General features: G+C 50.6%; 1 protein-coding gene across 1 annotated transcript; it reads left to right on the top strand.

Annotated features, from left to right (window-relative positions):
• The first annotated feature begins 1691 nt into the window (after window positions 1-1691).
• LOC145339734 (sex hormone-binding globulin-like) lies at window positions 1692-25201 on the top strand. Its single transcript, XM_080184259.1, has 8 exons — window positions 1692-2246; window positions 5844-5965; window positions 10510-10699; window positions 13290-13451; window positions 18336-18501; window positions 20319-20470; window positions 23642-23861; window positions 24838-25201. The coding sequence occupies exons 1-8, from the start codon at window positions 2148-2150 to the stop codon at window positions 25035-25037; spliced, it is 1311 nt and encodes a 436-aa protein (XP_080040385.1). The 5' UTR covers window positions 1692-2147; the 3' UTR covers window positions 25038-25201.
• The last annotated feature ends 492 nt before the right edge of the window (window positions 25202-25693 follow it).

Raw genomic sequence — 25693 nt, 5'->3', positions numbered from 1 at the left:
CATTTAAATTGCAGCTGCGCCTTTTTTTGGGCGTGGTCCCGATCGCCGCGATTTTCGGCCATTGGTAAAGGGGGAATGGGCGTGGAGGTGGTGGGGTGGGGATCGAGCCACTCGCCTACAAGTTTTCGCGGCCAAAAACGGGGGCAACGTGATGGCAGAAATGGGCCCAAGGACACCAAAACTGTACGCAATGCTCCAGGTGTGGCCTCATCAACGCTCTGTACAATTGCAGCAAAATATCCCTATTTCTATACTCAAATTCTCTTGCTATGAAGGCCAACGTACCATTTGCCTTCTTTACTGCCTGCTGTACCTGCACACTTACTTTCAGCGACTGATGCATGAGAACACCATGGTCTCGTTGAGTACCCACCTCTCTCAATTTATACTCATTCAAACAATAATCTGTCTTCCTATTATTGCTCCCAAAGTGGATAACCTCATATTTATCCACATTATGCTGCATCTGCCATGCAGACACCCACACACTCAGCCTGTCCAAATCACACTGAAGCATCACTGAATCCTCCTCACAGCTCATCCTCCCACCCAACTTTGTCCCAGGTACGAATTTGGTGGGAATACATTCAGTTCCCTCTTCCAAATCATTAATCTATTACTGTGAACAGTTCGGGTCCCAGCACAGATCCCTGAGGAACCTCACAAGACACTGACTGCCCATCAGAAAAAAGACCCAATTTGCCAAACTCATAGAACATAGAACACTACAGCACAAACAGGCCCTTCGGCCCACAAGTTGTGCCAATCACATCAAAACCTACCAATCCATAGACCTATCTATAACCCCCAATCCCATTAAATCCCATATACTCATCCAGAAGTCTTTTAAAAGACCCCAGCAAGTTCACCTCCACCACCACTGACGGCAGCCGATTCCATTCACTCACCACCCTCTGAGTGAAAAACTTACCCCTAACATCACCTCTGTACTTGCTTCCCTGCACCTTAAATCTGTGTCCTCTCGTAGCGACCATTTCAACCTGGGGAAATAGCCTCTGAGAATCCATCCTATCTATTCCTCTCAACATTTTATAAACCCCTATCAGGTCGCCTCTCAACCTACGCCTCTCCAGGGAGAAGAGTCCCATCTCCCTCAACTCTCTGCTTCCTATCTGCTATGATGTGGGTATGCCAGCGTTGGACTGGCGTAACCACAGTAAAAAGTCTGACAACACCAGGTTTTAGTCCGACCGATTTATTTGATAATAGACTCACAAGCTTTCGGGGTTAGCCCCTTTGTCAGGTGAATGGAGAGTTCTGGCCTCAGACCAAGCATATAAAGCACAGACAGTTGAGAGATTACTGATTAGAATGCGAATCCTTACACCTAACCTGCTGTTCAAGACCTGAAGTGGCTGACAATGTGAGTGGAAGGAGCACTGATCACAGGTTACAGAGATGTGTATTGTCTCCAGACAGTAACCTGTGATCAGTGCTCCTTCCACTCACATTGTCAGCCACTTCAGGTCTTGAACAGCAGGTTAGGTGTAAGGATTCGCATTCTAATCAGTAATCTCTAAACTGTCTGTGCTTTATATGCTCGGTCTGAGGCCAGAACTCTCCATTCACCTGACGAAGGGGCTAACCCTGAAAGCTTGTGAGTCTATTATCAAATAAATCGGTTGGACTAAAACCTGGTGTTGTCAGACTTTTTCCTATCTGCTAATCAGGCAGAATCCCAAAGTGAGGCCCAGAAAGATTGCAATTGACCTTGAGTTCAGCTCTTTGTTGTCTGGGTGGATCAGGCTGGTTGCAGCTTCTGATTCTTGGCAGCCCTGTCTGTGTGAAGCGATCTCCAATAAGCTTGTGAACGGCCGCAGTGTTTGGAGGGATTGGAACTGGTATAGATTTTGCAATGTCGGCTTCCAACACACTTCTGCTGATCAACAACAGCCCCTGGACCTATCAGTGCCATTAATAAGTTGAGACTGAAGTTTATCAGAACAAAGTTTACTGTTGCTGCACTGGTGCACTTGAGAAATCACTCCAATGGATGGCAGGCCCACATAAAACCCAGCTGCCAAGCAGCCCAGTACATTTGCCAGCTTTTATCCCACATCATCAGGACAGCTAGCTTTGAACCCAGGAGTCTGCAGCTTCTCACCCTCTCACCATCCACACTTACAATGTTCTGCTTCAGTCTGCTGGCTTTACTCCCGGTCCTCGTGGCTGCCATCGGAGACTTGAACCTGTATCAACAAAGAAGACCCGTAGAATCAGAGAAGGTAATGTGGGACAGGGACCCGCAGCCGTAACTTGCGTATCAGTCAAGGTTCAAGGAGCTCACATCCCCCCCACCCCACAACGTTTGGAGTGAAGGGTTAGAATGCCAAAATCATTCTGCAATCCAAAGAAAAGCCTTGGGCTAAAAAAGATGTTTATCAGAGTAAGTTCTGGTAAGCACAAAGCCCGAGGAAACAGTTCCATATCATTAGGTTCATAGAATCAGTTTTATATTATCAGGTGTTTTACATTATCAGTTTTATATTATCAGTTTTATATTATCGGGTTTAAGAACAAACAAAGAACAAAGAACAACCCAGCACGGGAAACAGGCCCTTCGGCCCAACGAGCCCACGCCGCCACATCCTCCTACACCTACCCTGACCTGTGTGTATATGAGTGGAACCCCTAATTTAGCCAGATTCAGGGGAGAATAGTGTCAATTTGGTACACCAATCAGCCTAAGAGCACATCTTTGGGGTGTGGGAGGAAACCGGAGCGCCCGGAGGAAACCCACGCAACCACAGGGAGAATGCGCAAACTCCCACAGACACCGGCCCAAATCCATGTACCTGCACAGCTAGCAGTGATAGTCACTGAGCTGTTGCGGCGCCCGTCTACTGGTCCAGGATTAAGCACACACACTGACACGAAGTACTAGGCCACTCCCGGAACCTCCAAGAGCAGCCCACGCACGACCAACCGTGTGCATGCCCCTCGTTTGACAACAAGGTGGACCAACACCTGCGGAATAAAAAGACAAAAACGTTAACATGTAATTCTACATATCCGGTGTCGTCCCAAGGCTCTGACCCTATTTAATACCCTCTACTATAACCCTCCATCCTTGTTTCGCTCATGTGTCTATCTAAGTAAACCTTAAACAAGTCCAACATGCCTGCCTCCACCACCCTACTTGGTAGCGCGTTCCATACCCCCACGACCCTCTGCGTGAAGAGCCTTCCTCTCGTATCCAAATTATACTTCTCTCCCCTCACCCTTAGATCGTGACCTCTCGTAATTGTCCCCAATCTAGGGAACAGCCTACCACTATTGACTCCATCTATTCCCTTCAGTATTTTATATACGTCTATCATGTCCCCCCTTAATCTCCGTCTTTCCAAGAAGAGTCCCAGGTGGTTATTTTCCAGATTAGTGGTTATTTTCCAGATGTCGCTGGATTCCGGGGAAGTGCCGGAAGATTGGAAAACGGCTAATGTTACGCCGTTGTTTAAGAAGAGTGCCAGGCAAAAGGCAGGGAATTATAGGCGGTTAGTTTAACGTCTGTTGTAGGTAAAATGTTAGAATCCGTCATCAAGGAGGAAATAGCGAGGCATCTTGAGGGGAATTGCTTGATAGAGCAGACGCAGCATGGTTTCGTTAAAGGGAAGTCGTGTCTGACAAATTTACTGGAGTTCTATGAGGATGTGTCTAGGGCGGTGGATAAAGGAGAGCCGGTGGATGTGGTCTTTCTTGATTTTCAGAAGGAGTTTGACAAGGTACCTCACAAGAGGTTATTGCAGAAGGTCAGGGGACAGGGAGTTGGGGGTAGGGTGTTAGCGTGGATAGAGGATTGGTTGTCAAATAGGAGGCAGAGAGTGGGGGTCAATGGGTGCTATTCGGATTGGCGGTTGGTGACTAGTGGAGTGCCCCAGGGGTCGGTGCTGGGGCCTCAGCTATTTACCATTTATATAGATGATCTGGAGGAGGGAACCGAGTGTATGGTGTCGAAATTTGCTGATGACACCAAGATTGGTGGAACGGCAAATTGTACGGAGGGTGTGGAGAGTCTACAGAAGGATCTAGATAGGCTGGGCGAATGGGCCAGGAACTGGCAAATGGAATTTAATGTTGGCAAGTGCGAGGTGATACACTTTGGTAGGAATAATGGTAGGAAGGATTATTACTTACGTGGCGAAAAACTGCAGCAGGCGATGGTGCAGAGGGACCTCGGGGTCCTTGTGCATGAGTCACAAAAACCCAGCTTGCAGGTGCAGCAGGTGGTCAGGAAGGCGAATGGGATGCTGGCCTTCATAGCGAGGGGGATTGAATATAAAAGTAGGGAGGTCTTGCTGCGGCTGTATAGGGCATTGGTGAGGCCGCAGCTGGAGTACTGTGTGCAGTTTTGGCTGCTGTACTTACGCAAGGATATTTTGGCCTTGGAGGGAGTGCAGAGGAGGTTTACTAGGCTGATGCCAGAGATGAGGGAGTTGAGCTATGAGGAGAGGCTGAATAAACTAGGCTTGTACTCATTAGAGTTTAGAAGAATGAGGGGAGATCTCATTGAGACGTATAAGATGATGAATGGGATGGATAGGATAGAGGTGGAGAGACTCTTCCCGCTCAAAAAAGACAGTAGGACTAGGGGGCACAGCCTCAAGATAAAAGGGGGGCGGTTTAGAACGGAGTGGAGGAGGAACTTCTTCACTCAAAGGGTGGTGAATCTCTGGAATTCTCTGCCCGTTGAAGTGGTGGAGGCTACCTCGCTAAATATTTTTAAGACAGGGGTTGATGGGTTTTTGATAAGAGAGGGGATTAAGGGTTATGGGGAGAGGGCAGGAATGTGGAACTGAGCCACGACAGATCAGCCATGATCTTATTGAATGGCGGGGCAGGCTCGAAGGGCTAGATGGCCTACTCCTGCTCCTATTTCTTATGTTTTTATGTTTTATATGATCAGTTTTATATTATCAGGTTTATATTATCAGTTTTATATTATCAGGTTTATATTATCAGATGTTTTATATTATCAGGTGTTTTATATTATCAGTTTTATATTATCAGATGTTTTATATTATCAGGTTTATATTATCAGTTTTATATTATCAATTTTATCTTATCAGGTGTTTTATAGTATCAGATTTATATTATCAGTTATATATGATCAGTTTTACATTGTCAATTTTACATTATTATTTTATATTATCAGATTTACATTATCAGGTGTTTTATATGATCTGATATTGATATTATTGGGTGTTTTATATTATCAGTTTTATATTATCTGGTGTTGTATATGGATGTATTGATATAAGGTACTGTTTTATGTTATTGATGCGATGGGTGTGGGTGACATGCGGACGGCTGCTATCTTTGCGTTTCAGAATCATAGAACCCTACAAACTCCACGCAGACAGTAACCCGAGCCGGGAATCGAACCCAGGCCCCTGGAGCTGTGAAGGAGCAGTGCTAACCCACTGTGCTACCGTGTCGCCCTCACTGAAATTGCATCTTCACTGATTCTGCCGTTTTGGGACTTGAGGCTAGTTTTGGGGAATTGCGCCCCTAGTTCAGCAAGCAGGGCACTGCCATGACCTACCAATGCTGCCCTGCCTGCTTCCTATTGAAACTGAGCATGGCAGTTAACTGTTCCCTGTTGCCTTCACGGCACTGCAATATGAATTTTTGCTTCCAGCGGAATGTGTCCCCTGTCGAATGTCCTGATGAGTGCAGGGCTGGAAAGGTTTGACAGCACATCCCTCTGTGTCCCTGATACTCAAATGTACTGCATGACAATTCATGCTGCTCATTATGGAGATACAATTTTAAATCCTCTTCTGTGTTGCGTTTTCTCCCAAATTCACCCAAACCGCCGACAGATCTATGGTCACTGCCTCTTCTGGACGGCTAACTTGAATCCCAACTTTCTGTCTCTGGCCCAACACTGGTTAGAACCGATCCCTTCCGAGGTGCTGTCGATGCAGCTGGAGAGAGTTCGCAGGTAAGGAGATTGGGCCCGATTTTATACATTGCGCAGCGTGAAAACGCGGTGAAGTAGGGTGTGATGTGATTAGTGTGTAGGGGGGGTGGGATGGGGTGGAGGGGCAGGGGAGCCCGCTGCCACTCTGCGGGAGATTGGAGGGAGGGGTGAAGGGGATAGGGGGCTGTGATTGGCGGCCTGGGCAGCGGGGGAGGAGGGGTCTGGGGGGTGGCGGGTGAATGAGGGATTACAGTTATGTTGCGGGTGTGGGGTGATGTCTGTGGGGCCATCGCTGCTGGGCCACTTTATCCGGAAGCCATGTGACATAGGGAGTGCCGCAGTATCAGAGGGTCAGTGCTGAGGGAGTGCCGCAGTATCAGAGGGTCAGTGCTGAGGGAGTGCCGCACTGTCAGAGGGTCAGTGCTGAGGGAGCGCCGCAGTATCAGAGGGTCAGTGCTGAGGGAGCGCCGCACTGTCAGAGGGTCAGTGCCGAGGGAGTGCCGCAGTATCAGAGGGTGAGTGCTGAGGGAGCGCCGCAGTATCAGAGGGTCAGTGCTGAGGGAGTGCCGCACTGTCAGAGGGTGAGTGCTGAGGGAGCGCCGCACTGTCAGAGGGTCAGTGCTGAGGGAGCGCCGCACTGTCAGATGGTCAGTGCTGAGGGAGCGCCGCACTGTCAGAGGGTCAGTGCTGAGGGAGTGCCGCACTGTCAGAGGGTGAGTGCTGAGGGAGCGCCGCACTGTCAGAGGGTCAGTGCTGAGGGAGTGCCGCACTGTCAGAGGGTTGGTGCCGAGGGAGTGCCGCAGTATCAGAGGGTGAGTGCTGAGGGAGTGCCGCACTGTCAGAGGGTCAGTGCTGAGGGAGCGCCGCACTGTCAGATGGTCAGTGCTGAGGGAGCGCCGCACTGTCAGAGGGTCAGTGCTGAGGGAGTGCCGCACTGTCAGAGGGTGAGTGCTGAGGGAGCGCTGCACTGTCAGAGGGTCAGTGCTGAGGGAGCGCCGCACTGTCAGAGGGTCAGTGCCGAGGGAGCGCCGCACTGTCAGAGGGTCAGTGCTGAGGGAGTGCCGCACTGTCAGAGGGTCGGTGTCGAGGGAGTGCCGCAGTATCAGAGGGTGAGTGCTGAGGGAGCGCCGCACTGTCAGAGGGTCAGTGCTGAGGGAGCGCCGCACTGTCAGAGGGTCAGTGCTGAGGGAGTGCCGCAGTATCAGAGGGTGAGTGCTGAGGGAGCGCCGCACTGTCAGAGGGTCAGTGCTGAGGGAGTGCCGCACTGTCAGAGGGTCAGTGCTGAGGGAGTGCCACCCTGTCAGAGGGTCAGTGCTGAGGGAGTGCCGCACTGTCAGAGGGTCAGTGCTGAGGGAGTGCCGCAGTATCAGAGGGTGAGTGCTGAGGGAGCGCCGCACTGTCAGAGGGTCAGTGCTGAGGGAGTGCCGCACTGTCAGAGGGTCAGTGCTGAGGGAGTGCCACCCTGTCAGAGGGTCAGTGCTGAGGGAGTGCCGCACTGTCAGAGGGTCAGTGCTGAGGGAGTGCTGCACTGTCAGAGGGTCAGTGCTGAGGGAGTGCCGCACTGTCAGAGGGTCAGTGCTGAGGGAGTGCCACCCTGTCAGAGGGTCAGTGCTGAGGGAGTGCCGCACTGTCAGAGGGTCAGTGCTGAGGGAGTGCCGCACTGTCAGAGGGTCAGTGCTGAGGGAGCGCCACACTGTCAGAGGGTCAGTGCTGAGGGAGCGCCGCACTGTCAGAGGGTCAGTGCTGAGGGAGCGCTGCACTGTCAGAGGGTCAGTGCTGAGGGAGCGCCGCACTGTCAGAGAGTCAGTGCTGAGGGAGCACCGCACTGTCAGAGGGTCAGTGCTGAGGGAGCGCCGCACTGTCAGAGGGTTAGTGCTGAGGGAGTGCCGCACTGTCAGAGGGTCATCTTATGGGTGGCACAGTGGGTTAGCACTGCTGCGTCAAAGTGCCAGGGACCTGTGTTCGATTCCCGGCTTGGGTCACTGTACGGAGTCTGCATGTTCTCCCCGTATCTGTGTGGGTTTCTTCCAGGTGCTCCAGTTTCCTCCCACAGTCCAAAAATATGCAGGCTGGGTGGATTGGCCATGCTAAATTATACCTTATTGAACAAAGATGTGCAGGTTAGGTGGATTGGCCATGCTAAATTGCCCCATAGTGTCCAGAGATGTGCAGGTTAGGTGGAATAGCCATGCTAAATTGCCCCTTAGTGTCCAAAGATGTGCAGAGTAAGGAGATTGGCCATTAAATGGCCCCTTAGTGTCCAAAGATGTGTAGGTTAGGTGGATTGGCAATGCTAAATTGCCCCTTGTTGGCCAAAGATGTGTTGGTTAAGTGGATTGGCCATGCTAAATTGCCCCTTAGTGTCCAAAGATGTGCAGGGTAAGGAGATTGGCCATGCTAAATTGTACCTTATTAAACAAAGAACAAAGAACAACACAGCACGGGAAACAGGCCCTTCGGTCCAACGAGCCCGCGCCGCCGTCCCACTGTCTCAGTGACCTATTCATGATTTTAGTCTACGCCTAATGTGCGAGGATCAGGGAGGTCCAATATAGGGACAATTTGTTACCCAATCAATCAGCCTAAAAGCACATCTTTGGGATGTGGGAGGAAACCGGAGTACCCGGAGGAAACCCACGCAACCACGGGGAGAACGTGCAAACTCCCACAGACACAGGCCCAAATCCATGTGTCCGCACAGCAACAGAGATAGTCTCTGAGCTGTCATGTTGCCCTCGAGATGGTCCAGTTTAAGCACACTAACGACATGAAGCAATAGGCAACTCCCGAAGCAACGTCCAAGAGCAGCCCACTACAACCTGCCGCATGCATGCCCCTTGCTGGACTTAAATGCCTGTGGAGACAAAAAATTCATTATTAAACAGGCAAAGACTGTAACATCCCTGAGGCAAAAACGTAATCCCAAGCCTACAATGTTTAGTAAGGCCTGCTATATCCCCCTATATGTAGCCCGCTCATGTGGCTGTCTAAGTGACTCTTAAACAACCCTAGCGTGCCTGCTTCCACCACCTTACTCGGCAGTGCATTCCACACCCCCACTACCCTTTGCGTGAAAAACTGCCCTCTAATATTTGTCTTATACCTAGCCCCCCTCACCCTAAGCCCGTGACCTCTCGTTCTATCCATTTCTAATAGCGGAAAAAGCTTACCACCATTTACTCTATCTATCCCCTTCATAATCTTATAAACCTCTATTAGATCCCCCCTCAGCCGACGTCTCTCAAGGGAAAACAGCCCAAGTTCGTTCAATCTTTCCTCGTAAGACAGCCCTTCCATCCCAGGCAGCATCCTGGTAAATCTCCTCTGCACTCTCTCCAGGATCTCTACATCCTTCCGGTAGTACGGCGACCAGAACTGGACGCAGTACTCCAAGTGAGGCCTAACCAACGTTCTATACAACTGCAACATCAGACTCCTACTCTTATATTCTATACCCCTTCCTATGAAGGCTAACATACCATACGCTTTCCTCATCACATTCTGCACCTGCACCGACACCTTCAGGGACTTGTGCACTTGCACCCCCAGGTCTCTCTGCGTATCTATACTCCGGATAGTTCTACCTTTTATCGTATAACTCCCCTCCACATTATTCCATTATTGAACAAAGATGTGCCGGTTAGGTGGACTGGCCATGCTAAATTGCCCCATCGTGTCCAAAGATGTGTAGGTTAGGTGGATTGGCCATGCTAAATTGCCCCTTAGTGTCCAAAGATGTGCAGAGTAAGGAGATTGGCCATTAAATGGCCCCTTAGTGTCCAAAGATGTGTAGGTTAGGTGGATTGGCAATGCTAAATTGCCCCTTGTTGGCCAAAGATGTGTTGGTTAAGTGGATTGGCCATGCTAAATTGCCCCTTAGTGTCCAAAGATGTGCAGGGTAAGGAGATTGGCCATGCTAAATTGTACCTTATTGAACAAAGATGTGCCGGTTAGGTGGATTGGCCATGCTAAATTGCCCCATAGTGTCCAAAGATGTGTAGGTTAGGTGGATTGGCCATGCTAAATTGTCCCTTAGTGTCCAAAGATGTGTAGGTTAGGTGGATTGGCCATGCTAAATTGCCCCTTCGTGTCCAAAGTTGTGTAGGTTAGGTGGATTGGCCATGGCAAATTGTCCCTTAGTGTCCAAAGTTGTGTAGGTTAGGTGGATTGGCCATGCTAAATTGTCCCTTAGTGTCCAAAGTTGTGTAGGTTAGGTGGATTGGCCATGGCAAATTTGCCCTTAGTGTCAAGAGGATCAGGAGGGTAAATACGTGGGATTATGGGGATAGGGCCTGGTTGGGATTGTGGTCGGCGCAGACTCGATGGCCCAAATGGCCTCCCTCTACACTGTAGGGACTCTGTGATTCTATGGTACACAACAGCTGTGTTGGTGGCGGAGGGAATGAATATTTGTGTACGGGGTGCCGATCAAAAATTGGGGATGGGGAATAAGTTTGGGCCCTGCAGCGAGGCCTCCAATGTGGGTTCCACATACCCCGTGCTGGGCCAGGATAAAATCTCCCTGTCTCTTTCTCCCTGTTCCTATTTCTTATGTTCTGCCTCAGCTTTGAGTCGGAATTTGAACTGCGCACCTACGACCCGGAGGGAGTCGTGTTTTACGGAGAAGTGAACGCCGGCACCAAGTGGTTTGTTCTGGCGCTCAGGGACGGCAAGCCTGAGATTCAGCTGGTGAATGAACACTGCCATCTCGTCGCGTCATCTGGAGACATCCTGAACGATGGGGAGTGGAAGAAGGTAAAGCTCCCCCCCACCACCCTGTCCACTTTAAAGTTTATTTCTTAGTGCCACAAGCTAGCTTATATTCACAACCTCAGGTTAAAGGGACCATCCTTTAAAACAGAGATGAGGAGGAATTTCTTCAGCCAGGGAGTGGGGAATGTGTGGAACTCGTTGCCGCAGAAGGCTGTGGAGGGCCAGGTCATTGAGTGTCTTTAAGACAGAGATAGATAGGTTCTTGATTAATAAGGGGATCAGGGGTTATGGGGAAAAGGCAGGAGAATGGGGATGAGAAAAATATCAGCCATTATTGAATGGCGGAGCAGACTCGATGGGCCGAGCGGCCTTATTATGCTCCTATGTCTTATGGTCTTATGTCTAAATTCCCCTAGTCACCACACTCTGGCGCCTGTTCGGGTACACTCAGGGACAATTCAGCATGGTCAATGCACCCTAACCAGCACGTCTTTCAGACTGTGGGAGGAAACTGGAGCACCTGGAGGAAACCCACGCAGTCACAGGGGAGAAAACCCACGCAGATACAGGGGAGAAGATGCAGACTCCGCGCAGGCAGTGACCCGAGGCCAGAATCGAACCCGGGTCCCTGGCGCTGTGAGGCAGCAGTGCTAACCCACTGTGCCGCCCCAGGGCCAATTATTATCCAAATGGGAAGCAGATTCAAAGTGCGTCAGTGCAGAGGGATCTGGGTGTCCTTGCACACCAATTGCAGAAAGTCGGTGTGCAGATGCAGCATGTGATAAAAAAGGCAAATGGGATCTTGGCATTTATCGCAAAGGGACTGGAGTATAAAGGTAGAGAAGTGTTGTTACGGTTGTGTAGGATGTTGGTGACACCACTTCTGGAGTATTGTGTCCAGTACTTAGTCTCCTCACTTGAGGAAGGATGAAGGAAGTACCATCCCTTTCACCTTAACTCAGAGCGAGGCCATGGCTGACCTGTGACCCCGGCCTTTGCTCCGACGTCTGGCCAACTAACATTGAGCCATCTTAGCTCAAATCGATTAACTGCGCTCCACTGCTCTGAGCGAGAGTCCCACAAAGTTTAACACCATCTTGCTGCACAGTGGGTTAGCGCTGCTGCCTCACAGCACCCGGCTCGCGTCACTGTCTGCGTGGAGACTGCACGTTCTCCCTGTGTCTGCGTGGGTTTCTTCCGGGTGCTCTGGTTTCCTCCCACGGTCCGAAAGAACATAGAACATTACAGCGCAGTACAGGCCCTTCGGCCCTCAATGTTGCGCCGACTTGTGAAACCAATCTAAAGCCCACCCAACCCACACTATTCCAATATCATCCATATGTTTATCTAATGACCATTTAAATGCCCTTAATGCTGGCGAGTCCATTACTGTTGCAGGCAGAGCATTCCACGCCCTTACTACTCCCTGAGTAAAGAACCTACCTCTGACATCTGTCCTGTATCTATCACCCTTCAATTTAAAGCTACGTCCCCTCGTGCTAGCCATAAGATGTGCTGGTTAGGTTGGATTGGCCGTGCTAAATTCTCCTTGAACCTGAACAGGTGCTGGAGTGTGGCGATGAGGGGATTTTCACAGTAACTTCATTGCAGTGTTGATGTAAGCTACTTGTAACTAATAAATAAACTTCAACTTAACTACTCCCTGAGCTCTGATTTAAGTCGTCTTCAGCACCTCAGTAAAGTCATTCCACCACCTCTGATACCTGAGGGAGCACAAACATCTCATGCATTTACAATCTGTCCTCCTATTTAACCCTTTCAGCCCATCATTCTGGTGAACTGTGCTGTAACTCCTCCATCCACTCATCACAGCCCCCCCTCAACAAGGCTATCCCCATAGCCACACATATTTATCTCACTAAGTCTCCTAACCTGCACATCTTTGGACACTAAGGGACAATTTAGCACAGCCAATCCACCTAACCTGCACATCTTTGGACACTAAGGGACAATTTAGCATGGCCAATCCACCTAACCTGCACATCTTTGGACACTAAGGGACAATTTAGCATGGCCAATCCACCTAACCTGCACATCTTTGGACACTAAGGGACAATTTAGCATGGCCAATCCACCTAACTTGCACATCTTTGGACACTAAGGGACAATTTAGCATGGCCAATCCACCTAACCTGCACATCTTTGGACACTAAGGGACAATTTAGCATGGCCAATCCACCTAACCCAACACATCTTTGGACACTAAGGGACGATTTAGCATGGCCAACCCACTTAGCCCGCACATCTTAGGAATGTGGGAGGAACCCGGAGCACCAGGAGGAAACTATGCAGACACGGGGAGAACCTGGAGGTTCTGCAGAACAGAGGTTAGGCAAGGGGCATTGCCATTCAGACAGCTAGCACAGACACGATGGGCTGAATGGCCTCCTCCTGCTCTGTGACCATTCTGTAAATCTGTGCACCCGCACGAGATTCAGAAAGCTGTGGGTCTACAGAGCAGGCACTGGGAGGTGGGCTAAGACTGGGCAGTGCTGAACAGAATGGGCTAAATGGTCTCCTGTGGTCTAAAAGTTGCTTTGTTGCTGCCACGATGTGGGATATGGTTGTGTGTTCCGTCTCACCCGCTCTCTCTCTCTCTCTCTCTCCGCAGATAGCGGTGGAGAGCCATGGGAACGAGATACACCTCACCGTGAATCAGAAAGTGTCTTTGGCCATTGCCATCTTCCCAAGTATAGGTCTGGAAGACGACATGATTGATATGAAAATCGCCATGGGAGGCCTCCTTATCAATGAGTCCAGCTTGCTGAGGCCAGTGAGTTAGCCGCACACGCATACAGCTCTGTCGCCACGGTGTGGGGCCCTCGGGTCTGTACGCTCAACATCGATGACTCAGTTTGGGTTTAATTTCTCAATCTGTGTCGACATCAAAGTGGGACGCACATTAAACAAGGGGGGGGGGTGGTAGGGGGAACAACAATGATGGGTGTAAATTCAAAGAGGTGAATATTCAGCGAGATCTTGGTGTTCCCATGCATCAAAGAAAGCGCGCAAGTACAGCAGGCGGTAAAAAAGGCAGATGGTATGTTGGCCTTCATCGCTTTGGCATGCAATGGTGTAACCATCACAGAATCTCCCACTATCAACATCCTGGGGGTTACCATCACTGAATCCCCCCCACTATCAACATCCTGGGGGTTACCATCACTGAATCCCCCCCACTATCAACATCCTGGGGGTTACCATCACTGAATCCCCCCCACTATCAACATCCTGGGGGTTACCATCACTGAATCCCCCCCCACTGTCAACATCTTGGGGGTTACCATCACTGAATTCCCCCCACTGTCAACATCCTGGGGGTATCATCACTGAATCCCCCCCCCCACTGTCAACATCCTGGGGGTTACCATCACTGAATCCCCCCCCACTGTCAACATCTTGGGGGTTACCATCACTGAATCCCCCCCCCACTGTCAACATCCTGGGCGTTACCATCACTGAATCCCCCCCCCACTGTCAACATCTTGGGGGTTACCATCACTGAATCCCCCACTATCAACATCCTGGGGGTTACCATCACTGAATCCCCCACTATCAACATCCTGGGGGTTACCATCATTGAATCCCCCCCCACTGTCAACATCCTGGGGGTTACCAGCACTGAATCCCACCCCCCCACTGTCAACATCCTGGGGGTTACCATCACTGAATCCCCCCCCCCCACTGTCAACATCCTGGGGGTTACCATCACTGAATCCCACCCCCCCCTACTCACTGTCAACATCTTGGGGGTTACCACTAACCAAAAGTTTAACTGGACTCAGCCATATAAACACAGTAGCTACAGCAGGTCAGAGGCTGGGAATCCTGCAGTGAGTAACTCACCTCCTGACTCCCCCTCAAAGCCTGTCCACCATCTACAAGGCACAAGTCAGGAGTGTGGTGGAATACTCCCCACTTGCCTGGATGGGTACAGCTCCAACAACACTCGAGAAGCTCGACACCATCCAGGACAAAGCAGCCCCGGCCCCCCATCCACAAACACTCACTCCCCCCACCACCGACGTTCAGCAGCAGCCGTGTGTAACATCTACAAGATGCACTGCAGCGACTCACCAAGGTTCCTTAGACAACATCTTCCAAACCCATGAACCACTTCCATCTCGAAGGACAATGGATACCTGGGAACACCCCCACCTACAAGTTCCCCTCCAAGCCTCTCACCATCCTGATTTGGAAATATATTGTTCTTTCCTTCACTGTCGCTGGCTCAAAATCCTGGAATTCCCTTCCTAATGGCATTGTGGGTCAACCCACAGCACGTGGACTGCAGCGATTCAAGAAGGCAGCTGACCCCCGCCTTCTTAAGGGGCAACTAGGGATGGGCAATAAATGCTGGCCCAGCCAGCGAGGCCCATGTCCCACAGATGAATAAAGAAAAGTAGCGAGAGGATTTGAGTATAGGGATAGGGATGTTTTGCTGCAATTGTATAGGGTGCTGGTGAGGCCACACCAGGAGTATTGTGTGCATTTTTGGTGTCCTTATCTGAGGAAGGATGTCCTTGCTATAGAGGGAGTGCAGCGCAAGTTTACCAGGCTGATTCCTGGGATGGCAGGTCTGTCACATACATAAGAAATAGGAGCAGGAGTAGGCCATCTAGCCCTTCGAGCCTGCCCCGCCACTCGATAAGATCATGGCTGATCTGAAGTGGATCAGTTCCACTTTCCCGCTCTCTCCCCATAACCCTTAATTCCCTTGTCTGTCAAAACCTATCCACCCGTAACTTAAATATATTTAGCGAGGTAGCCTCAACCACTTCAATGGGCAGAGAATTCCAGAGATTCACCACCCTTTGAGTGAAGAAGTTCCTCCTCAACTCCGATCTAAACTGCACCTCCCCCTCCCTCATCTTGAGGCTGTGCCCTCTAGTCCTGCTATCCTTTCTAAGCGGGAAGAATCTCTCTCCCTCTACCCTATCCATCCCCTTCATTATCTTATACGTCTCTATAAGATCCCCCCTTCATCCTTCTAAACTCCGAGTATAATCCTAGTCTATTTAGTCTCTCTTCATAGTCCAACCCCCTCATCTCCGGTATCAGCCTAGTGAACCTTCTCTGCACTCCCTCCAAGGCCAATATATCCTTCCGCAAGTGCGGCGACCAAAACTGCACACAGTACTTCAGCTGCAGCCTCACCAGTGCCCTGTACAATTGCAGCAAGACCTCCCTGCTTTTATATTCTATCCCCCCCGCTATAAAGGCCAGCATCCCATTCGCCTTCTTGATCACCTGCTGCACCTACAGACTGGGTTTTTGCGATTCGTGCACAAGGACCCCCAGGTCCCTCTGCACCATAGCACGCTGCAGCTTTTCGCCTTTTAAATAATAATCCCTCCTACTATTATTTCTGCCAAAGTGGATAACCTCACACTTGCTAACGGTATACTCCATCTGCCAGGTCCTCGCCCACTCGCTCAGCCTATCCAGATCCCTCTGCAGACTTTCCACACCCTCCGCGCAATTTGCTTTACCACTCATCTTCGTGTCATCAGCAAATTTCGTCACCCTACACTCAGCCCCCTCCTCCAGATCATCTAGTTGAGGCCCCAGCACCGATCCCTGCGGCACTCCACTAGTCACCAACCGCCAATCAGAATAGCACCCATTGATACCAACTCCCTACTTCCTATTAGACAGCCAATCCTCTATCCATGCTAACACCTTACCCCCAACTCCGTGCACCCTAACCTTCTGTAGCAACCTTTTATGAGGCACCTTATCAAACGCCTTTTGGAAATCGAGAAACACCACATCCACCGGTTCCCCTCTGTCTACCGCACTAGTCACATCCCCATAGAAATCCAATAAATTCGTCAAACACGACTTCCCCTTAACGAATCTGTGCTGCGTCTGCTCGATCAAACCATTCTTTTCTAGGTGCCTCGCTATTTCTTCTTTGATGACGGATTCTAACATTTTTCCAACTACAGACGTTAAACTAACCGGCTTATAATTTCCTGTCACATGAGGAAAGACTAAGTTACATGGGAACATAGAAACTAGAAGCAAGAGGCCATTCCACCCTTCAAGCCTGATCTGCTATTCGTTTTGATCATGGCTGATCATCGAATTTAATATCCTGATCCCTCCGTTCCCCCTATATCCCTCAATCCCTTTAGCCCCAAGAGCTGTATCTAATTTCTTCCTGAAATCACACAACATTGATTAAGATTGTATTCATTGGAGTTTGGAAGAGTGAGAGGGGATCTTATAGAAACTTATAAAATTCTAATAACGTTGGACAGGATGGAAAGAAAGTGGATGGAGCCGTGAAGAAGGCTTATAGCGTGTTAGTGTTTATTAACAGGGGTTTTGAGTTTAAGAGCCGTGGGGTTATGTGCAACTCTAACAGACGTTGGGGAGACCACATCTGGAATATTGTGTGCAGTTCTGGTCACCTCACTATAAGAAGGATGTGGAAGCATTGGAGAGAGTGCAGAGGAGATTTACCAGGATGCTGCCTGGTTTGGAGGGTAGGTCTTATGAGGAAAGGTTGAGGGAGCTGGGGCTTTTCTCTTTAGAGCGGAGGAGGATGAAAGGTGACTTAATAGAGGTTTATAAGATGTGGGGGATAGAGAGAGTGGACATGCAGAGACTATTTCCTCAGGTGGACGTAGCTGTTACTAGGGGACACAACTATAAAGTTCATGGTGGGAGATATAGGAGGGATGTCCGAGGTAGATTCTTCACTCAGAGAATGGTTGGGGTGTGGAATAGACTGCCTGCTGTGATAGTGGAGTCGGACACTTTAGGAACTTTCAAGCGGTTATTGGATAGGCACATGGAGCACTCCTGAATGATAGGGAGTGGGATAGACTGATCTTGGGATTGGACATAGCTCGGCACAGCATCGAGGGCCGAAGGGCCTGTACTGTGCTGTACAGTTCTATGTTCTAATGTTCCCAATGGTGGGGGCAGTCCCACTATGACTAGGGGTCATAGTTTGAGGATAATGGTTAAACCTTTTCGGACTGAGATGAGGGGAAATTTCTTCACCCAGAGGGTGGTGAATGTGTGGAATTCACTCCCACAGGAAGTAGTTGAGGCCAAAACATTGTGAGATTCCAGGAAGAAATTAGACATAGCTCTTTGGGCTAAAGGGATCGACGTGGGGGGGAGGGGAGATCAGGATATTGAATTTGATGGTCAGCCATGAATGGTGGAGCAGGATGGAAGGGCCGAATGGCCTCCTGTTACTTCTAGTTTCTATGACGGGACAGGGGAGAGTATTTTATTCTCACAGCGAGTTGCGGTGATCTGGAAGGCGTTGCCTGAAGGGGAGGCGGAAGCAGATTCAACAGGAACTTTCCAAAGGCAACTGGATAATGCGAGATGGGGGGAAAGCTGTGAGGGGGTGGCGGTGGAGGGGGAGGGTGGTGGTGGGAACGCCGGGGTGGGAGTGGGACTCGGAGCTAGAATTGGCACGGCGGGTGAACGGACTGCTCCTGCGCTGGGGACTTGGTGGGGAATCTTCTCCCAGGATGGCGGTTGTGATCCAGGGCAGTCCGAGATGGGGGTCTCTGCGAGTGGGGTCTGGGGAGGGGGAGGGTGTTGGGGGGTGGGGGTGGGTGGGGGTGCGACGGGGTGATTGGTGATGGCGGGTGAGCTGACGACCCTTCCTCTCGATCCCGTTCAGCTCAAACATCCATTGGACGCCTGCATCACAAACTGGAACTGGCTGCATCAGAATACTTCGTGGATCATGGAAAAAGTGGCCAAGAATCCCAACGTGCAGTGTCATGACAACATCATGCCCGGATCCTTCTTCAGGGGATCGGGAATGGCTGTCTTCAGGAGCAGTGGTAAGAGCAATCACCAGTCCTCCCCTACCCTTTCCCCCTCAGCTCCTCCCGTCTTTGCCCGACCATCCCACACATTCCCCGCCCCCCCCAACTCAAACCTTCCCCTTGAGTCTCCCATTGGAAGAAGATGTTTCTTTTTTAATTCATTCCTGGGACACAGGTGTCGCTGGCTGGGCCAGCATTTATTGCCCATCCCTCGTCGCCAATTGCTGTGGCTCTGGAGTCACATGTAGGCCAGACCGGGGTAAGGATGGCAGATTTCCTTCCCTAAAGGAACCAGATAGGTTTTTCTGACAATGGATCATCAGCAGATACTTAATTCCAGATATTTTTTATTGAATTCAAATTCCACCGTCTGCTGTTGCGGGATTCGAATCCGGGTCCCCCAGAAACATTAGCTGAGTTTCTGGATTAATAGTCTGGCGATTATACCACAAGGCCATTGTGAGGAATGGGGTGGGAATGTTTCTTCAGAAGGAACTCTTCAAAATGCAGCTAATGAAAGTACAACAAAGTTTACTCCAACTAATAAATCAATGAATGGGTTTAATAATGAAACTTCATTACTCCAAACTCGGGGCCTTTCCCTGGGCCACTCCAAGCTCCCCACAATTCACCATAGTTCCTTACTGAGAGCGAATCAGCTAGTCAGCAGACTATCACATCACTCTTTCATTGGTTCCACAGTTCACTGGGTCAGCTGACCCTTACATCCTGCTCCCACTGGTCACATTACGTCCGATACAAAGTTGTCACCGGTTATATTCTAACAGGGAGGGAAGGGGGTGGTTGGGGGCTGTAGGTTGGAGGGGAATGGGTGAGCGATGGGGGAGTGTGGTAATGGTGGGGGGGGGTGGTGTTGGTTTTGGAAGAGTGATGGGGGGTGTAGGTGTTGGGGGGGTGTTGAGAGAGCGATGGGGAAGTGGGGTAATAGTGGAGGGGTGGTTGGTTATGGGGGGATGGGAGAGTGATGGAGGTGAAGGTGGGGGTGGGTGGGAGAGCGATGGGGAAGTGTGGTTGATGGTCGGGGGGGCTATTGGTTGTGGGGGGGTTTGGGAGAGCGAGGGGGGAGTGGAGCGATGGTGGGGAGGTGTTCGTTGTGGGGGGGGTGGGAAAGTGTTGGGGGAGGTATGGGTGGGGTCTGCTGTTGGTTGTGGGGGAGGTGGATGAGCGATGGTGGAGGGGGCGAATGGTGCGGAGGTATTGGTTGTGGGGGTTGGTGGAAGAGTGATGGGGGAGTGTGGGTGATGGTGGAGGGTGTTGATTGAGGGGGTTTGGGAGAGCGATGGAGGAGTGTGGGGGGGACTGCTGGTTGTGAGAGAGTGGGTGGGTGATTGATGGGGGGGAGTGGGATGATGGTGGGGGTTGTTGTTTGTGAGGCGTGTGGGAGAGCAGTGGGGGGAAGTGGGGTGATGGTGGGGGCGGTGTTGTTTGTGAGGTGAGGGGGGTAGCTGGCCTTCTCCCAGGATGTCCTGGGGCTGATATCTATCACTCAACTTTGCACCTTATCCCATTGCTGCTTGTGGGATCATGCAGTGCACAAACTTGCTCCTGCAATTTCAACACTGCAACAGTGATTACTGTTCAGGGGAAGGTGTGATGTATGGCTGGGGGCGCGGTGGGGGGGGTGGGCGGGGTGGCGGGTGGTGGATGGTAGGAAGGGGGAGATGGGGGCGGGAGAGGTTGAACCCTACATCGGCTGTGACACATTTTGTGGTGTCCATGAGATCTTGCCCGAGGTTGTACGAGTGCACGGTGAGGTAGTTACTACGCGTCCTGGCTCAGACCCCCAACACAACATGGTTTGCCGTTTGCAGATATCCATAACGACTCGGACTCTCAGGACTGGTCCCTGAGCTTCTCAGTGCTGATACGCCCCACGAAGCACAGTGGTCTGGTCATGGCCTTATTGACAGGAGACCACCGCCCGCTTGTGAAGCTTCACTTCACTCCGCAGGACAGGCACGAGGTGGGTAACCCTTCCTGTAAACTCTCTCAACGGTGGGGGGGGGGGGGGAGGGAGGGGGTGTTTGGGCATCACTAAAAGGGCCAGCATTTAGAAACAGAGAAACTAGAAGCAGGAGGAGGCCATTCGGCCCTTCCAGGCTGCTTCACCATTCACTTTGATCATGGCTGATCATCAAATTCAATATCCAGATTCTATCCTTCCCCCCGATATCCCTCAATCCCTTTAGCCCCAAGAGCGATATCTAATTCCTTCCTGAAATCACACAACGTTTTGGCCTCAACTTCTTTCTGTGAGAGTGAATTCCACACATCCACCACCCTCTGGGTGAAGAAATTTCTCTTCACCTCAGTTCTAAAAGGTTTACCCCTTATCCTCAAACTCTGATCCCCTAGTTCTGGACTCCCCCCACCATCGGGAACATTCTTGTCTAACACTGTTAGAATTTTATAAGATGAGATTCCCTCTCACTCTTCCAAACTCCAGCGAATATAATCCTAACCAACTTAGCCTTTCCTCATATGACAGCCCTGCCATCCCAGGAATCCGTCTGGTAAACCTTCACTGTACTCTCTCTATAGCAAGGACATCCTTCCTCAGATAAGGAGACCAAAACTGCACACAATACTCCAGGTGTGGCCAATTCTAATTGCTCCTTGAACTGCGTAGACTATTTCTAAAATGGGGAATGTTTAGGAAATCAGAAACACAAAGGGATTTGGGAGTCCTTGTTCAAGATTCTCTTAAGGTTAACGTGCAGGTTCAGTTGGCAGTTAGGAAAGCAAATGTAATGTTAGCATTCATGTTGAGAGGGCTAGAATACAAGAGCAGGGATGGACTTCTGAGGCTGTATAAGGCTCTGGTCAAACCCCATTTGGAGTATGGTGAGCAGTTTTGGGCCCCGTATCGAAGGAAGGATGTGCTGGCCTTGGAAAGGGTCCAGAGGAGGTTCACAAGAATGATCCCTGGAATGAAGAACTTGTCGTATGAGGGACGGTTGAGGACTCTGGGTCTGTACACATTGGAGTTTAGAAGGATGAGGGGGATCTTATTGAAACTTACAGGATACTGTGAGGCCTGGATAGTGTGGACATGGAGAGGATGTTTCCACTAGTAGGAAAAACTGGAACCAGAGGGCACAACCTCAGGCTGAAGGGACGCTCCTTTAAAACAGAGATGAGGAGGAATTTCTTCAGTCAGAGAGTGGGGAATGTGTGGAACTCATTGCCACAGAAGGCTGTGGAGGCCGGGTCATTGAGTGTCTTTAAGACAGAGATAGATAGGTTCTTGATTAATAAGGGGATCAGGGGTTATGGGAAAAAGGCAGGAGAATGGGGGATGAGGAAAATATCAGCCATTATTGAACGGTGGAGCAGACTCAATGGGCCAAGTGGCCTCATTCTGCTCCTATGTCTTATGGTCTTATCAGTGTCTTAGTCGGACATTTCAGGGGGCAGTTGAGAGTCGACCACATTTTGTGGTGGGCTCTGGAGTTACATGTAGGCCAGACGGGTAAGTACGGCAGATCTCCTTCCCGAAAGGGACATCACTGACAATGATGATAGTTGTCACTGTCAGAGGGGGGGAGTTTTCCTATGGGAATCGTAGCGGGGTTGGGGGGGGGGGTGCGGGAGTGATGCGGGGGGGATGGACCATGCAAAGCTCCGTTGACCTCAGGCAGGATTTCCCGGCTTTGGAAAATCCCACCCTGGCTTCCAATTCCAGTTTTTATTAATCGGATTTAAATTCCACCAGTTGCCATGGTGGGATTCAAACCTGGGTCCCTGGAGCACTAACACGGGCCTCTGGGTTAATAGTCCAGTACCACCATCTCCCACTAAACCTGGAGAGGAAAGCCTCATTGAGGGGGTTAACTGCCCCCCTTCTCACAGCAGAGGTATCCCAGACTGTCCCCTCGCTTGTTGGCCGACTTCAGGGAGTGAGGGTGGCACATTGGTTAATCCAAAGATGTGCAGGTTAGGTGGATTGGCCGTGCTAAATTGCGCCTTAGAGTCTAAAGATGTTCATAGCTCCTTGAAAGTGGAGACACAGGTGAACAGAGTGGTGAAGAAGGCATTCGGCATGCTTGGTTTCATTGGTCAGAACTTTGAACACAGAAGTTGGGGACGTCTTGTTGAAGTTGTACAAGACATTGGTAAGGCCACACTTGGAATACTGTGTACAGTTCTGGTCATCCTATTATAGATAGGATATTATTAAGCTCGAAAGAGTGCAGAAAAGATTTACCCAAATGCTACCGGGACGTGATGGTTTGAATTATAAGGAGAGGCTGGATAGACTGGGACTTTTTTCTCTGGAGCGTAGGAGGCTGAGGAGTGATCTTATAGAGGTCTATAAAATAATGAGGGGCACAGATCGGCGAGATAGTCAATATCTTTTCCCAAAGGTAAGGGAGTCTAAAACTAGAGAGCACAGGTTTAAGGTGAGAGGGGGGAGATACAGAAGTGTCCAGAGGGGAAATTTTTTTTCACACAGAGGGTGGTGAGTGTCTGGAACGAGCTGCCAGAGGTAGTAGTAGAGGCGCGTACAATTTTGTCTTTTAAAAGGCATTTAGGCAGTTACATGGGTACGATGGGTACAGAGGGATATGGGCCAAATGCTTGGGATCAGCTTGGGGGTTTAAAAAATAGGCAGCATGCACCAGTTGGGCCGAAGGGCCTGTTTCCATGCTGTAAACCTCTACGGCTCTACGTGCAGGTTGGGGCGGATTAGTGGGATAAATATGTGGGGTTACGGGGAAGGGTCCTGGGTGGGATGCTCTGTCGGCACTGACACAATGGGCCAAATGGTCCCTATCTACACTGTAGGGAATCTATGAGTCATTGTGGTCTGGAAGGTGCTGCATGAAGAGGCAGAACTTTCATAATGAGGATGACCGCCAAGTGACGTTAACCAATTAGTGACGGGAGTTTTCCAATAGGAAACTGCGCTGCTGTGGTGGTGGGTGTGTTGGCGATAAAATGGCGGGTGCTGGGTGGGATTGTGGGGAGGGGATGCAAGGGCGGCCGTGTGAGGACATCTCCAAGATTGGGACCAGTCACAGTTGGCGATCTAATCCATGGATGTCCAACACTCGATGCTGCAGCTCCAACCCTGCGGCCACTCTCCATTTCCGCAGCGCTGACCAACCCCCAGTCTCTGTTCACTCCTCAGCACTTTAAACTGATCCTGGGAGACAGCACGCTTATCAGCATCCGAGGGCCCGCCAGACTGTGCAATGGGCAAGTCCTGAGCATTACCATCACAGAGAGTGAGGCAACATTGCAAATCGGGGATAAAAGAGGGCGTCGCAGTGTGGACGCGACTGCCTTCGCCGCGCTGAAAACATCCTGGTTCAAGAAAGACACCTTGCTGTTTCTAGGGGGCCTTCCAGGTAAGAACACAAAGAGAGGGAGGATTATAGGGTCTGGAAGACATTACAGAGATAGGGAGGGGTGTAAAGGGGCTGGAGGAGGTTACAGAGATAGGGAGGGGTGTAAAGGGGCTGGAGGAGGTTACAGAGATAGGGAGGGGTGTAAAGGGGCTGCAGGAGCTTACAGAGATAGGGAGGGGTGTAAAGGGGCTGCAGGAGCTTACAGAGATATGGAGGGTTGTAGGTGCTGGAGGGGGTTACAGAGATAGGGTGGGGTGTAGGGGCTAGAGAAAGTTACAGAGATAGAGAGGGTTGCAGGGGCTGGAGGAGGTTACAGAGGTAGGGAGGGTTGTAGGGGCTGGAGGAGGTTACAGAGGTAGGGAGGGTTGTAGGGGCTGGAGGAGGTTACAGAGATAGGGAGGGGGTGTAAGGGCTGGAGAAGGTTAGGGAGATAGGGAGGGTTGTGGGGCTAGAGGAAGTTACAGAGATAGGGAGGTTTGTATGTCTGGAGGAGGTTACAGAGATAGGGAGGGATGTAAAGGGGCTGGAGGAGGTTACAGAGATAGGGAGGGGGTGTAGAGGGGCTGGAGGAGGTTACAGAGATAGGGAGGGGGTGTAGAGGGGCTGGAGGAGGTTACAGAGATAGGGAGGGGTGTAAAGGGGCTGGAGGAGGTTACAGAGATAGGGAGGGGTGTAAAGGGGCTGGAGGAGGTTACAGAGATAGGGAGGGTTGTAGGGGCTGGAGGAGGTTACAGAGATAGGGAGGGTTGTAGGTGCTGGAGGAGGTTACAGAGATAGGGAGGGGGTGGAGGGGGTTTCAGAGATAGGGAGTGGGTGTAGGGGTGGAGGGGGGTACAGAGATAGGGAGGGGGTGGAGGGGGTTACAGAGATAGGGAGGGGGTGTTGGGTCTGGACGGGGTTATGGGCAGGGTGGTGTGTATGAGGTTTAGTGACAGGACAAGTGAAGTATCTGTGCTTTGATGTTTTCCCACTCCAGCACTGGACACAGTGGGACACGGCTGGTTCTATTACTCGGGATGTATGCAGGATATCCGTATCCAGGGAACCGAAATTGATTTCAACCAGGCCTTCTTCAAAGACAATAGTACCTCGGCCTTTAGCTGCCCCGCTCCAAAAAAAAATCAGGAACAGCAGCATGGGTTTTCTGGACGCACCAGATACAAGGCTCAATTGTGAGATTAGTTGGGGTGGGGCTTGATTCAATGGGCCGAGTGGCCACTTGCTGTAAATGTTCCTTGATTCTATGAACCCAACTCCACATTCCCCCCACCCACTGCACCAACCTATCCCATGCCAGCTCCTCCTTGTCCCCCACCTCACCCCTCTATCTGATTCATCCCCTGTACCTGCTTTCCTTCTCCCTCCATCCCACTGCTGCACCGCCTGGCAATAAACTCTTGCAAAATAGTCTCCTTTGTCTGAGGTGTTTTTATTTTGTGTGGAGCCTACTGGTTGGGCGGTCCGATATCTGGGAGCGGGGGGGCATTCTCTGGGCCCATCGTAACAGCAAGAAGTCTCACAACAGCAGGTTAAAGTCCAACAGGTTTATTTGGTAGCACACGCCACTAGCTTTTGGAGTGCTGCTCCTTCATCAGGTGGGTGGGAGTTCTAATCATAAATGTGGCATATAAAGACACAAACTCAATTTACATGAATAACGATTGGGATGTGAGTCTTTACAGCTAACCGAGTCTTAAAGGTACAGACGATGTGAGTGGAGAGAGTGTTAAGCACAGGTTTAAGAGATGTGTGTTGTCTCCAGACAGGACAGTAAGTGAGATGTTACAAGGCCAGGCAAGTCATGGGGGTTACAGACAGTGTGACATGAACCC

The sequence above is a fragment of the Carcharhinus amblyrhynchos genome, unplaced genomic scaffold (genome assembly GCF_965287045.1).
Source record: "Carcharhinus amblyrhynchos unplaced genomic scaffold, sCarAmb.v2.hapA scaffold_644, whole genome shotgun sequence".
NCBI classification, from domain to species: domain Eukaryota; kingdom Metazoa; phylum Chordata; class Chondrichthyes; order Carcharhiniformes; family Carcharhinidae; genus Carcharhinus; species Carcharhinus amblyrhynchos.
Note: the sequence above shows the minus strand (reverse complement) of the source record. Positions and strands in the feature narration are given on the sequence as shown.

Excerpts from the sequence above, each read along its gene's own strand:
- LOC145339734 (XM_080184259.1), top strand. The coding sequence starts at position 2,148 with ATGTTCTGCTTCAGTCTGCTGGCTTTACTCCCGGTCCTCGTGGCTGCC. Across the intron at positions 2,247-5,843 it reads GACCCGTAGAATCAGAGAAG|ATCTATGGTCACTGCCTCTT; the intron begins GTAATGTGGGAC and ends AACCGCCGACAG. Across the intron at positions 20,471-23,641 it reads CTCCGCAGGACAGGCACGAG|CACTTTAAACTGATCCTGGG; the intron begins GTGGGTAACCCT and ends TTCACTCCTCAG.